This window comes from Galeopterus variegatus, unplaced genomic scaffold (genome assembly GCF_000696425.1).
Source record: "Galeopterus variegatus unplaced genomic scaffold, G_variegatus-3.0.2 Scaffold312, whole genome shotgun sequence".
NCBI classification, from domain to species: domain Eukaryota; kingdom Metazoa; phylum Chordata; class Mammalia; order Dermoptera; family Cynocephalidae; genus Galeopterus; species Galeopterus variegatus.
The window spans coordinates 232,792-247,132 of NW_007726423.1; the positions used below are offsets into that span (position 1 = coordinate 232,792).

At 37.0% G+C, this 14,341-nt stretch overlaps 1 protein-coding gene across 1 annotated transcript in view; it reads left to right on the top strand.

Moving 5' to 3' along the window:
• LOC103586170 (adenylate kinase isoenzyme 5-like) overlaps positions 1-14,341 on the top strand; it is a 193,056-nt gene that overhangs the window by 42,707 nt on the left and 136,008 nt on the right. Inside the window, exons 4-5 of the mRNA XM_008567344.1 lie at positions 6,016-6,154; positions 6,368-6,559. Coding sequence (XP_008565566.1) covers positions 6,016-6,154; positions 6,368-6,559 — 331 coding nt within the window. The remainder of the gene's footprint in view (positions 1-6,015; positions 6,155-6,367; positions 6,560-14,341) is intronic.

Here is a 14,341-nt window from a genome sequence, read left to right on the forward strand (position 1 = left end):
CGGGCGCGACACTGAGGGTTGCGATCCGTTGCCGGACACGAAAAAAGACAAAAAATAAATAAATAAATAAATAAATAAAAAAGTGTACTGCAATATCAAACACCCCTCATACCCCCCATCATATCCTCTCAGCCCGCCTTTCACTTGGCCATTTCTGCTGTGACCAGCTTTGTGCCAGTGCAACTCACTGTGCATGTTTGGCTTTCAACCCTGAGACACACATACCCAGGGTGAAAGTATGAGGAGGTAGAATGCCAAGGGGCAACTCTTGACCAATCAGGGATGGGATCTGATGGATAAAGGCTCCTCAGAAGGCCCAGCAGCATGAAGTCTCTGTCCTCCGTAGCAGTGACTAGTTTGATACCGCACTGTGTTGCCTCGCCTGCTCTTCTTTGCACTTTCCCCATCCCCACCCCACCTCTCCTACTTCCTGAATCACTTCCCAACCAACTATCTGCAGGCAAGCCCCTGTCTTGGGTTTTGCTTTCAATGAGAACTCAGGGTAAGACTCTGTCTTGTGAACAGCAAATAGTTGGCTTTTGGTTTTGGGGGGTTTTTTTTTATCCATTCTCTGTTTTTTTAACTGAAATATTTATTCTATTCAAATTTAATGCAATTAGTTATATATTTAGGTTTAAATCTGTTATTTGACAATTTATTTTCTATTTGTCCCACCTGTTTTATATTTCTTCTTTTTTACTTTCTTTTAAATTAAGTAATTTTTATATTTTAATTTTCTCCTTCTGCTAGATTGTCATATTTTAGTTTACAACTTTTTTTTTTTTTGTCTTTTTTGTGACCGGTAAGGGGATTGCAACCTTTGGCTTGGTGTCACCCGCACCGCGCTCAGCCAGTGAGCGCACTGGCCATCCCTATATAGGATCCAAACCCGTGGCGGGAGCGTCACTGCACTCCCAAGCACTGCACTCACCCAAGTGCGCCACGGGGCCGGCCCTAGTTTACAACTTTTTAGTGGTTATTCTAGATCAGGGGTCAGCAAACTATAGCCCATGTGCCAAATCCTGCTGGCTGCCTGTCTTTGTAAATAAAAGTTTTATTGGAACACAACCAAGCCCATATTGTCTATGGCTGCTTTCATGCTACAAGACCATATGGCCTGCAAAGCCTAAAATATTTGCCATCTGGCCCTTTACAGAAAGAGTTTGCCCACCTCTGGTCTAGTGATTATGGTATGCTTTATTAACTTATTAATGTCTCATAGAAATTAGTACTTTTACCACTTCCTAAACAAGTCAGAGACCTGGAACAGTTGAACTTCATTACCTGCCTCATGACTTATGTGCTATCTCTGTTTTTAAATACCACAAAATACTTCTAGTATTCTTTTATATGGTCAATATTTATTTGGGTTTACCACATATTTACCATTTTCGTTGCTCTTCATTCATTCCTCTGGGTCAACTTTCTATCCTGGATCATTTTTCTTCTACTTAAAGAATTCTCTTTAATATTTCCATTAATGTAGAATTTCTGATGACAAGTTCTCTCAGTTTTTGTTTGTTTGAAACTGTCTGTATTTACTCTTAATTTTTGAAAGGTATTTTTGCTGGATATAGAAATCTAGGTTGGCAGTTATTTTATATCAATACTTTAATTTCCTTGTTTTCTGGCTTTCATTGTTTCTTTTGAAAATTTAGCTATCGGTCTTATTTTTGCTCCTCTGAAGATAATCTTACATTGCTTTTTTTTTTCTGGCTGCTTTTTTTTTGTTTGTTTGTCTAGGTTTTCAGGAGTTTTACTACGATGTGCTTAGATCTGAGTTTTCTATTTGTTTTTCTTGGTTTTTATATTGCTTCCTGAATCTGGGACTTGATGTCAGTTTGGAAAATTCTTAGCTATTATATTTTTATAAATATTGCTTCTTCACTTTTCTCTGTTCTTCTAGTGCCTTCCAACCATGTCTCATATGTCTGTTTTGCTCCTTTCTGTACTATTTCTACCCTTTTCTCCCCCTTGCTTCATTCTGGATATTTTTTTCAGACCTATGTTTTAGTTCACGAGTTCATTTTTTAATCTGTGTCTTATTGGCGATAAAACACATCCAGTCACCTTAATGTAATGAAGATTTGAAGTGATTCCAAATAGGTCTTAGTCCCATAAGGGCTTGTTCATATGTGCTCAGATGATATAGCCATTTAGGGTGCCGGCAAAAGCCTGGGGTTGGTGCAGGGTACTTTCTAGAGCCCCTCCTCCTTGGTGGGACCATATTTCGGTTTTTGTTTCTTAGCTTCATAGTCTATTGAAAGCTCTGCCCAGAAAAGATGATATAGCCATTTAGGGTGCCGGCAAAAGCCTGGGGTTGGTGCAGGGTACTTTCTAGAGCCCCTCCTCCTTGATGGGACCATATTTCGGTTTTTGTTTCTTAGCTTCATAGTCTATTGAAAGCTCTGCCCAGAAATTATCTTCATGTTAAATGGTAGTGAAGTCCAGTTATCTGTCTTTTTTCCTTGTTTAATGATTATAGCCTAACCTCTATGATAATGGCATATGTTCAATAAATGTTCAGTGGAAGAAAGAAATAACCTATTTTACATCCCCCTGTATGCAGAATAGGGAAACAAATTTTAGCCCAGCATTAGAAAGAACTTCCCAGTTATTAGAGTCACCAAGTAATGAAGGGGCTGCCTCAATAAGTATTAAGTACCCATTACAAGAAATGCTCAGGCAGAACTTTCAAGTTTAAATGTTCAAGTCTCAGAATCATTTGTCAAGAGATTGTAGAGATGATTACAGGTTTGACATTAATTTGGGTTAGATAACCTCCAAGTTTTTTCTCTCTGTTTCTATAGTTTCTGTGATTCCAGTTTCTGTTTCAACTGTGGCCTCTCTTCTTTAGTACTTTGCTTCCTAGTTTCTGACAGTGTAGCTGATCTGAATTATGGAGTCTAGGCCTTTTACCCATCTTCATAAAGAACAGGGCAGTCAAAAGGACTAACAGTTAAGAACAGGGAATATTAAAATGAGCTCACTTTACAGTCTGATGCAGTGAATATGTCTTTGGTTATACAAAGGCAGTTACAGGCTATTTTTAATAAAATAATCATTCAAGTATGGGCTATAAAATGGATAGAGGAAGACTGAGTTGTCTATTTATGACAGGAAAAAAAAGATCAACTTAGTTGATTCAATGGGAGAAACAATAGCAGTTTGGAAGTTCACTGCCACATAGACAAAAGTGATATCTCAGTTTCGTTTGCATTTATTTACTTATTTACTCATTCAATCAGCAAATATTATTTGAGAATGTAGGCTAAGAAAAGGCGTGCCAAGGATCCCTGACAGCCGTTTTGTTTGCTGATATTTTTCACCATTCACAGATGTATTTCATAAAGACTTTCTTGGGGTTTCACATCTTTTTAAATAGAACGGAGTCTGCCTCTATTTTAAAGTTTTGGGAAAAGCATAGCAATTTAAATATTTTTTCTCTTTAAAATGGAGCACTTTTGGAGACCGTGAGGCCGTCATGAGTTCGTCTGTGGGTTTACTAGGAATCAGATGAGCATGCTGTGGCTGCGGTCACTGTTGAGCAGTCAGCTGCTTATCCCAAACTACTGTGGTGTTCTTCCTGTTTTACATTTTAAATTTTTTATTCCCAGTCATATGTCATTTAATTTAAACCAAGGAAGGACAGCAAGTTAATCACAGTTATAAAATTAAATAACTTTGCAGATTCACTTCAGCGTCATCTTTATCAGACACGAAATTGTATTCATTGATCAAAAATCTACTCAGTTTTTCTGTAAATCTAAAAATGCTTTTAAAGAAGCCTATTAAATTTTTAAAAATAAAATGCAATTTTATTCAAAGTACTAAAAAATCCTATAAATTTCAAGCTGTGGCTAGTATTTCGAAAGCTAACCAGAAGACAAAATATAGGGTGATTACTTATGTAAGGGTACCCTTGACCTTATTGTATTATCTAGAGAGAAGCACTTACATTGCCATCTGAAACAAAAGACAAAATGTGTTAATGTAAACCATTTCAGTGCAAAATGCAAGAATTGCAAAATGTGTGAAGTTTTTATCTGCATTCAGTACTGAGCTGGTAGTTCAGTTGTTCCTGTGTTCTAATATGCACTGTCACCGAACCAAGAACAATACAAGGGTACTTCAAAAAGTTCATGAAAAGATTTGTATTATCTTGTAATTCAATTTTTCCATGAACTTTTTGAAGTATTCTCATATAATGTCATTTTAATTTATTTGTCATCTTCCTTATATAATTAGTTTAAATTTTAAAGTGTGTCCTTCATTATATCGGGTAAAGTTGAATATTACCAAAGATTATATTGAAATTTATAATATATTTGATAAAATAAAAATTTTAACTTTAGGTAATCTCTTTATCATATATCACACAAAAATCACAAGTGATTTTCTAAGTTTTTAAGATTTCTCAAAAGCAATTTACATGTTTTTTTAAAAACTGGTAAATACTAAACTACTGAGTTGGGGGTTTCTCCCTTATTTTACAGTTGAGAAAATGAGGCTCAGAGGGACTGAACAATTTGCCCAAGGACAAACAACTAATCGAGGGCAGATTCTAAATTCAAACTCAGGACAATCTGATTCTAAAATTCATCCTCAATCCCTTCACCTAGTGTGTGCCTCTGCTTACACGGTGGCAGTGAGAATTGGAGGAAGGGAAGTCTGAATGATGTTTGGAAGACAAAATCGATAGAAAACAGTGATAGCTCAGACAGATTGATATTTTCATGAGTAAGGGTGGAATTGATGCTAAGGCTTCTGCTAAGAGATTTAGGAAAGGAGTGTTGTTATTGTAAAAAAAAAACAAAAAAAGAAGCAAATAAATAAGATGGGGACTTAATTTAGGTAGAAAGGTGCCAAGATTAATTTTCGGCCTTGCTGTGTGACAAATAACATTAAAACTTACAGACAGAGCTGTCACATACACATTTGAAAATATAGGACTGAGGTGCTGTTCAAAGTCAGTGCTGAAAGTGTAAATTTGGAATCCATCAACAAGGGGTAGTAGTTGAAGCTAAAACAGTGGAAGGGCACAGAGAGAATGAAAACCTGGAGAGGGAAAAAATATGATCCATGTCTCCCAGCTTCCAAAGTCCATTTCTAACTAGTGGTCTCCAGAGTGCACAAAGCAAACCACAATGATATGGGAAGAAAATGTTAAAATTTAAAAATTTTAACATCCTTTTAAAATTTTATTTGTGTGAGTATTTTACAATGTGTATCTTATATTGATATACTTGCATATCATACATACATGCATAATTTATAAATTAATAGGTGTATGTTTATTGGGGTATATACTCAAAAAATTTACTACTATAGTGTGAAGATGCTTCAAAAAATTTTGGAAATTATTGCTTCAAATCACTATGCAAAACTGCCTTTTTGCCTTGTCCCATATTCAACAACAAACTGCTTCCACTTCGTATGGTCATGTTACCTTTTAAAAGCAATACTAGTTCTAATTTTGTTAAATAAAAACTGCTTATTTCATAGATTCTTTTCATGTCATTCCTTGATATTTTCAGAAACACATGAAGGCCTTTGGGCCATTTGGTGCTTTGTGATAGTGGAATAGAAGCCTTAGACCAAATGGACCTGTGTTCAAATGTCAGCTTTTACCCTGTCGACCATGTGATCTCAGACAAGTACTTAATTTCTCAGAGCCTTATTTGCTCACCTATAAAATAGAGATAATGTTTACCTTGCAGGTTGTTGTAAAGCTTAGCAATATCACAAGGAAATAACTTAGCATTGGGCCTGACATACAGTAGATAATTTTTAAATAGCAGCAAATACTAATAACAGCAGCAGTACTTGTTTGCTGTAGAGAACATCTGTGACCCAATAGTCATCTCCTATCTAAAATCAGGTCGAATATACTTTTGGCAGAGTTTGAACTATGTTGTCTTTAATTCAACCTGGAAATTTATTTGAAAAAGTGTTTTCTTGAAAAACATAGTGCCTCTCTATAAGGCTATGTGGGTTATAGAATGCCCTTTACAGGGACTATAATGGGAATGGCTACCCCTGGCCTTGTGTGGAGCGGCAATCCCGGAGATACGCTGGTGAGAACATAGAGGGGTGGATACATGGCAGCCTCCACAGAACCAAAGGAGATGATGCCATGACCACACTTGCATTGGTTGGTACATTGAACACCTCTATCCCTGTTTGATACTCTCTGCAGATATGTACTCCCGACTTGGTGGTATTCCTGGCTTGTGCCAATCAGAGGCTCAAAGAAAGATTATTTATACATGGCAGCCTCCACAGAACCAAAGGAGATGATGCCATGACCACACTTGCATTGGTTGGTACATTGAACACCTCTCTCCCTGTTTGATACTCTCTGCAGATCTGTACTCCCGACTTGGTGGTATTCCTGGCTTGTGCCAATCAGAGGCTCAAAGAAAGATTATTGAAGCGTGCAGAACAACAGGGGCGGCCTGACGACAATATGAAAGCTACCCAAAGGCGACTAATGAACTTCAAGCAGAACGCTGCTCCACTGGTTAAATACTTCCAGGAAAAAGGGCTCATCATGACTGTAAGTTAGCCCCCATATGAGAACGATTTCTTATTTGGTCATGTTCTCTCTTAGAAATCCTCTTTACCTTCAAAAGTGGCTTTTTTGGGGTGTAGAAGCAATGAAAAACTCATTTTGACCTGCTTTGCCTTTATTAAGCCATGATGATAAAAAAAAAAAAATTATTTTAGTTTAGTTGATTTTCACAAATGATGATACATTTTAAGCTTGGCTAGAATCTATAGCCCCCAAATAAAAAGTATTTTCAAATAACTATTTGGGAAATTTTAAACAATACTTGCCCAGTTTCTCGACTCTTCTGTCTCTGGAAATCTAATAAAACCAATAGGCTTATAAACACACAGTTGACATGCTGTTATAGTAGATTTAAATTGTAACTTAGGCTTTGTTTATCATAATGTACTAAATAAAGAAATGAGATTCTGACTGCACAAAAAAATTTTCCTAAGGGTTTGATTTGTCATAAAGAAGTGATAACATGTCGAGATGGGAGGCATTAATCTTTCCGCTCTATTTTATACAATGCAAATATTAATGTTTCCCTAAATGTTTAGTTAGTTTTGTGATTAATGAAATTCAGTGTGCCAGTGAAGGATGATGCTGAATCATTAGTTAATACAGTTTTTTGAATCTAGGACATTAGATGTGAAGGTTCAGCTAAATTTATGATCCCCACAACATCAGATTCAAGTATTAAAATACAGAGGAGACAAAGAGGATCATAGGCCATCTGAAGAAAGCACTTTATGCGAAAGGACACTAAAACCATAGCAGCTCTATGACAGCTGGGTGGTGGCAGACCTTGGCAGAATCTTCCTCTCAGCCCTGGGCCCCTTCCCACCAGACCAAAGATTCTTGTCTTGTGTTGCTACGAGCCTCCATGGAGAATCTGATGAAAGTGATGTATGCCTATCCCAATAAAATGCACATAAGACATTTAAAGAAAATTTAGGTTAACCAGCCAAAGCCCATTCACAGAGCTCCTGTGACCTAACAATTCCTTGGTTAAAATTCTCTTAGATGCTCTTAGACCTGAAAGAGGCAGTCTGAACATTTGAATAATAATTTCTTTGCAGTCTTTTTAGCACTATAAAAAAAAATTTATTACAATTTGCTCTTTGAGTCAAAGTTGTCATGTCAGAGAGTTGTAAATCTGATGTGAAAATTGTTTGCAATGCCCAGGTTTCAGTTTTTGCTCTAAAACAAACATCGAGTTACAGGAAATGGTTGGAAAAATCAGGGTGGATGTTTTTGTGGCTGTTTTTTGTTGGGGTTATCGTTTGCTTTTCTCACCAATTACCAATGCTGACTTATGCATTATGTCATAAAAAAAAAAAATTCACCCTACAGACCAAACCCCAACTGCAAGGTGCAGAGCCAGAATTTTAACCGATGATTGCAAGGCTTAAAGGTGTTACCGGAGTGTCCTGATTACTCCCTGCTTGTCACATTCGTCATCACAAGCAGAGCAGATTTCCCCAATGAATGCAGAGTGGGGATTGTTAATTTACTAATATTTTGCGTGGAGGTGAAATGCCATTGCCTCTAATTGAGGGAGTCAATAACAACATAGATGACAGCCTGTAACCTTACTGCTAAAACCAGATGAGCTTTAAGATAAATACCTCTAATTACTGGGAGAAAACTTGCCTTGGAAAGTCACCCTTTGGAAAGCAACAAATACAAACACAGGCTGAGCTCTGGGGAATATAATTTGAAAAAATAATCTGAGAAAGAAGCACATACTGCATCCTGAAACACATGTCCTCTTTCTGGATCATAGTTGACTTTGGGAATTGAAATATATGTGGTAGCACCTCTGCTTTTAAAGATGAGTTAAATAACAAAAATGATCATTCTTATTAACCATAAGCATGTTAAGATTTTAATAAAAATCTGGGGTTTATTAGATCAAACCCAAATTTTTCCTTTTCTCTGTAGTTTTTTTTTTCCTTTTGCTTCTACCTGCTCCTCCTAAATGATTAATTTATTGATTCAATAAATATTTATTGAGAGTCAAGGGATACTCTGCTTGGTGCTAGGGGTGCAAAGCTAATAAGCAAAGGGTAAGGATTTTCTAGGTATTCACCTGCCAGGTACATAGTAAGCTTCCAGTAAACAAATGAAGCTCACAGTCTGTGGGGAAAGAGATATTAAACAATGAGTTATTAAGTGTGATGACTGTTGAGTTATTAGGTGTGATGACTGTGATGAGTTATTAAGTGTGAGAATGTGCGCGGTGCCCTCACAGATGACATGCACTGTGTTAGGGATTGGAATTCCCTGTAATGAAAAGAACAGACTCTCCTCCCAATGGAGAGTAGGGTTAACCATTTATCTCTATGGAAGGTTCTTAAGGATCACAGAGACCATGTCCCCCTTCAATCCAGTTGAGAAACTTCATCTTCGTGCTCCTCTTCCCTAGGGCTTTGGAGTCTGAAACCTCTCACTTGGAATCTCAGCTCCACTTACGTTTAATAATTTCATGATGCCCCACAAGGTACTAACCTCTAGGACTTGGTCTCTTTATCTATAAATTGGAGATGACATGACCTACTTCATAACATTGTTGTGCTGGTGACATGAGTAAAATGTATGTACCATGGTCTCTGGTTCAGATTCCAGCTGCACCACCTACCACCTGTGTGATTTCCTGCAGATTACTTACCTGCTCTGTGACTCACATGCCTTACCTGTAAAATGGGTATAATCATCAATCCTTACCTCAGTGTGACTGTGAGGATTAAATGGATGAATAGTGCCTGGAACATTGCAAGGGTAATTTATGTGATTGATAGTATACTATATTTTTTGTATCTCTTTCTGTCTCTTTCTTCCCCCTCTAATCCTCATTTTTGGAACCTACAATTATTACTAACAATACTGTACTCTTTGAAGGAACTCTGTTGCCTTTTCTTCGATAGATGGTTATTGAAGAAATACAAAATGAATAATTTAGGTTTTAAAAATTTCATGCCAAGGGGCCGGCCCGGTGGCGCACTGCTACAGTGCACCGCTTGGGAGCGTGGTGGCGCTCCCGCCGAGGGTTCGGATCCCACATACAGACTGGTTCCCGCTCACTGGCTGAGCGAGGTGTGGGAGCAACACCGAGGGTTGCAATCCCGTTGCCGGTCCCGGTCCGGTATGGGTGCGACACTGAGGGTTGCGATCCGTTGCTGGACACGAAAAAAGACAAAAAGGAAAAAAAAATAAGAATAAAAATAAAAATTTCATGCCAAATTCATTTTTTTAAAGGGTCTGCTAATCAGTTATAAAATAGGCCATGTGTTTTCTTTAACTTCTATATTTTCCCTATAATTGTTGACCTAAATAACAAACAGAGAGAGGATCTCTAAAATAAAAAGATATTTATTCAGGAATGGGCATTGCAAAGAGAATACATGTGCCATAGTAAACTATGTGTGTATTGAGAGAGGTAAAGGAAAACAAAGGGTTTTAAAAGAAAACTGATGGAGGATTACATAATTGTTTTTAGGATAATTATCCTTGACTGCAAGGATCAATAACAAGGGTAAAGCCAGTCCAAAGTTGGATAGACAGTTGCTGGGCGGATGTCCTCACAGCAGTATTTTTTGTGTAAGGTTGCGATGGCCTTTTGTGCACGGTTGTGGATTTGCAGAGTGCTTTGTGATAATTCTTGTTATCAGGCATAAATGCATGAGAACTCCTCCTTCATGGCCTTCCCCTGGCTCTGTTTGTTAGGGGGTTTTTAACACAAGCACCTCCATTTTGATTCTGAAAACTTTCACATTATCAAGCTATATAATGGTTGTGTCTGAATAATGTAGATGAACTGTAACAGACATCAGTCCAGTCTTTTTTCTTTTTTGCTTCATCATTGACTGTGTTGGCAGATTTGACTAAAGCACAAACTTAGTTTCACTGAAGAGAAAACTTAATCAAAATAACCAGGAAAAATATGCTATTGCCTGAATGCTATATCTTATTGATATGGTTCCCACCCTTGGGCCTCTTCATTTCTTTTTCTTTTATTATATAGTACATGTCTATACATAGCCATGTGTGCAAGTATTAGTTAAAATATATGAAATTGTAAGGCTATACTATATACTAGATTAGGAACTTCATAAAATCTTCTCAGACATGTTTATGTTATTTTAAATTTCTCATGATGTCTTTTACAGCTGTACGCTTGTAATTAAAGAGTAGGATGCTGTGAGTTCCCAGAGTCTGCCAGAAGATTTCCCCTGAAGTTTGTTTGAGTATTACTGGGACTACGAAAGCTACTTATTTAGTATTACTGAGTAAGCTGTGCTTTATGACATTTTGGAGCACTTGGACTTGATGAAACTGTATAATTTCAGAGCAATAATTTTCCTTTTATAGATTTTTTTTAAAGCCTCAATAAAATATCTGTTTAGTGATAAATTTTTATCTTTATTTTTAAAGTTTTTTAAAACTAGTCTTTGTTTTAATCATTCTTATCAAATTGGAACCCTTTTTTAAAGAAACAGCATTAAATACAGGTCAAGTCTTTGTAAGTTTGAACTCTTTAAAAAAATGCAACTTTATTTTTAAAGAAGAGCATCTTTTAAAATGCTTGAAAACAATAGGGCAAGGTATAATGTTTGTCATTTTCCAAAATGCATTCAAAGCTTTGTGCCATTGTATGTTCCATTCAGCTGGAAAAACATGCAGCTCACCAGGGAAATGGTTGCACACTTGTGTGCATTGAACGAATGCTACTTAATATGGGGGATAATCAGTGAAAGTCCACAATTAGCTTAGACTGTGAAGAAAGCAAATGGTCATTTTTCCTTCTGGACTTTTTGTAGGAAGAAGCAAGAGAAGCATAACTTAAAATGAGAAGTAAACTGGATGAATGAAGAGGTCTACTAACTCATACCCAGATTTACCAACAGGATCTCTTCAGCCAGGAAAGGTGTAGGCTGAAAAATGTTATCGTCAGGATTATTTCTTGTTCACCGACACCAATTTTTCTGGAGAAGTGGGCAAGGAACTATAGCAAGGCCACTCTGGCACATAGCAATGCCGCATAGACCAGTGATTCCCTATGCTTAAGAGATCAGAAAAAAATATTTTTTTAAATGAGGCCAAGATGAAGTTGGCTTTTTTAATTTTACAAACTGAGGTCATTAGGAAAAAGAACCATCTACTATTGTCATTGTTTGAAAAGGATACTTTTAACACAAAAAAATCGGGAATGATTTAACTCCAAATAAAGTCTCTAAAAGAATCTGTTTGGCTTTCAGAAAAACTCCCATTCACCTTATTTTTCTCATTTTGCTGTGGTTTAGGGAGCCCTTCACCACAGACTTTCATCAGTGCTGGGAAACCACTGACATACAGGACACGCGCTATTGTTCATTCACCCAGCATTGTCCCTGAACCCAAGATAACCCTATTTGCACTACAATTGCTTAATCTGCCTCCTGTCACTGTCTTCAAATTTGAGAATCCTCCCATTATATATTGCAATATTACCATTGAAACTATGTCTTTCCCATCCCATCAGGCACTTGTACCCAAAGGAAAAATGAACAGGAATAGAAAAAGTCAATTTAGACAGAACTGCTGAACAATTATTTAATTAATATTACCATTGAAACTATGTCTTTCCCATCCCATCAGGCACTTGTACCCAAATGAAAAATGAACAGGAATAGAAAAAGTCAATTTAGACAGAACTGCTGAACAATTATTTAATTAACTTCAAGTTTCATCAAAATCAGTCCTTACATTTAAAATACAAGTACACTTATCCCTAAACTCCCAACGCACAGCCATCAGTTAATTATCACCATCTCCACTAGCCTCACTGCACAGGGTGGGAGAAATGCGGGGGGTGGGGGGGAACCTTAGGAAGAAAAGAAATATCTAAACAGCGTAAACCCTCAAGAGATTCAGCAACCCTCCTAAACATAAGAAAGGTAAAGAAAACACTTGATAACAGTTTTCCAAACAAACCCGTTCCCCTAAAATTACTAGGAAAATTCTACCTTTACCTCTCAATAAGTAAGAGGTTGATGAATTTGTAATACGTAATGTAGTGAAACTGTATTTCCTTTAAGTACCATTGCTTATTATATCCTGTTTGAACATCCATTGTCATATAAACAAAAACTCCCACTAATTCCTATTTGGTGAGGTTAGTAACTAAGTCAGAAAATAGTCAAGGAGGAATTTTCAAAGGTTAATAAAAAGGATAGGCCATGGAGGTATTCTGGAAGATATTTACTTGGGTGACAATGATGTATATGTGCACCTGGATATCTGGCCCTCTAAATTGTTTTTCAGTTGTCCAGAGTATTTTCTAATTAAGTAGATAGTACTTTCTGGCATGAAACCTGATACCAATCGAACCTGCATGTCAAGAGCCCAGATGTAACATGAGAAATAGGCATTTTTGACTTGAATAAAGAGCAGCTTATGAGGAACGCTTTCTCTGGACAACAAGCATTTATCAAATTCTCCTGTGTGCAGAGCTGACAAGATGGTGCTGCCCTTGGAAAAGTACTGTTGCTTACATACAGAGGGTACTGTCTCTGTGGATTACTCAGTGCTACCTATTTAATTTACCTATTTACACAGGTCTTTGTAATCCTGGTTTTAAAATATCCAGAACCAAATTGAAAAGTGAATCTGATTCTTTTCATAAACTGTCATTATTGTGGGCTCCAAATACTAAAATACTATGATCCCAGTTTCATTTTCTGACCTTATGTATAGAAGGGAAGATAAAAGCATTGAGAAAGAAAGACATTTGGTCACAAACTGGCAACACACATATTGCAAAGTAACATCCACAGTTCTGTGGGACAGATTATGCTGGTTCCTAAACAGCATCAAAACAACAGGGAGAACAAGCAGATACCATATTTACAGCTCATTCTGGCATCCTGTCTTTGTAACAAGCAAATGCCCTGACTCACAATTTTCCTATACCCAAAACTCACTCAGCATCAGTCGTATTCACACTCTGTAGGGCAGAGAGCAAACCAAATGACTCAGCGAATGCATCTCCTTTCAAAGCTGGAAATTGAGGCAGATTATATGGGAACCCTATTGACTGTTCCTGATGATAAGAACTCTCTACCAACAGAGGCTGTATTCTTATTGTGATGTTTTATACAGGTGTTTACAGGAAAAATAAGGAGGAATTTAAAGAATGAACACACTCTTCCCCAAAAGGATGTAAAATATTTTTCTATTGATTTTATTATTACAGATACCCATGAAATAGAGTCCAAAAAAGCCCCATGAACGACTTTGTAATCATCTTAAGTATAAATCAGGGCTGTCACATGATAACCAGGAAACAAATGATATGGACAAAAAATCAAGATAATATTCAAGTGAACACATTTGGAAGATTTACATTAAGACAATTCCAGTTCCAAGAACTGTTACTGGCAGATCTATCTAAAAATACTTCAGTTAAGCTCAGCGCTATTTCTGTAGGACTGGCTTTCACACAGCTTGACTTTGTAATTTTTTTCAAGTAAGAGAAAACAATTAGTAAATAATTGGCAGCTGAATATCATGCCATACAAACAGCTTCCTATAAATTCCTATTTCAACTCTACAGTTCCAGACAGAAACACACACACACACACACACACACACACACCCCACACACACTTTACCTCACACACCCTTTCAGCTGGTTGATTCTCCAGGAGACATTCTGTGATCAGAACAAATAATTTTGACTGTAGTGTCACTGAACATTCCAGACTTCCAGAAGTAGGTTTTCATTTACTTTAAAATGTTATACTG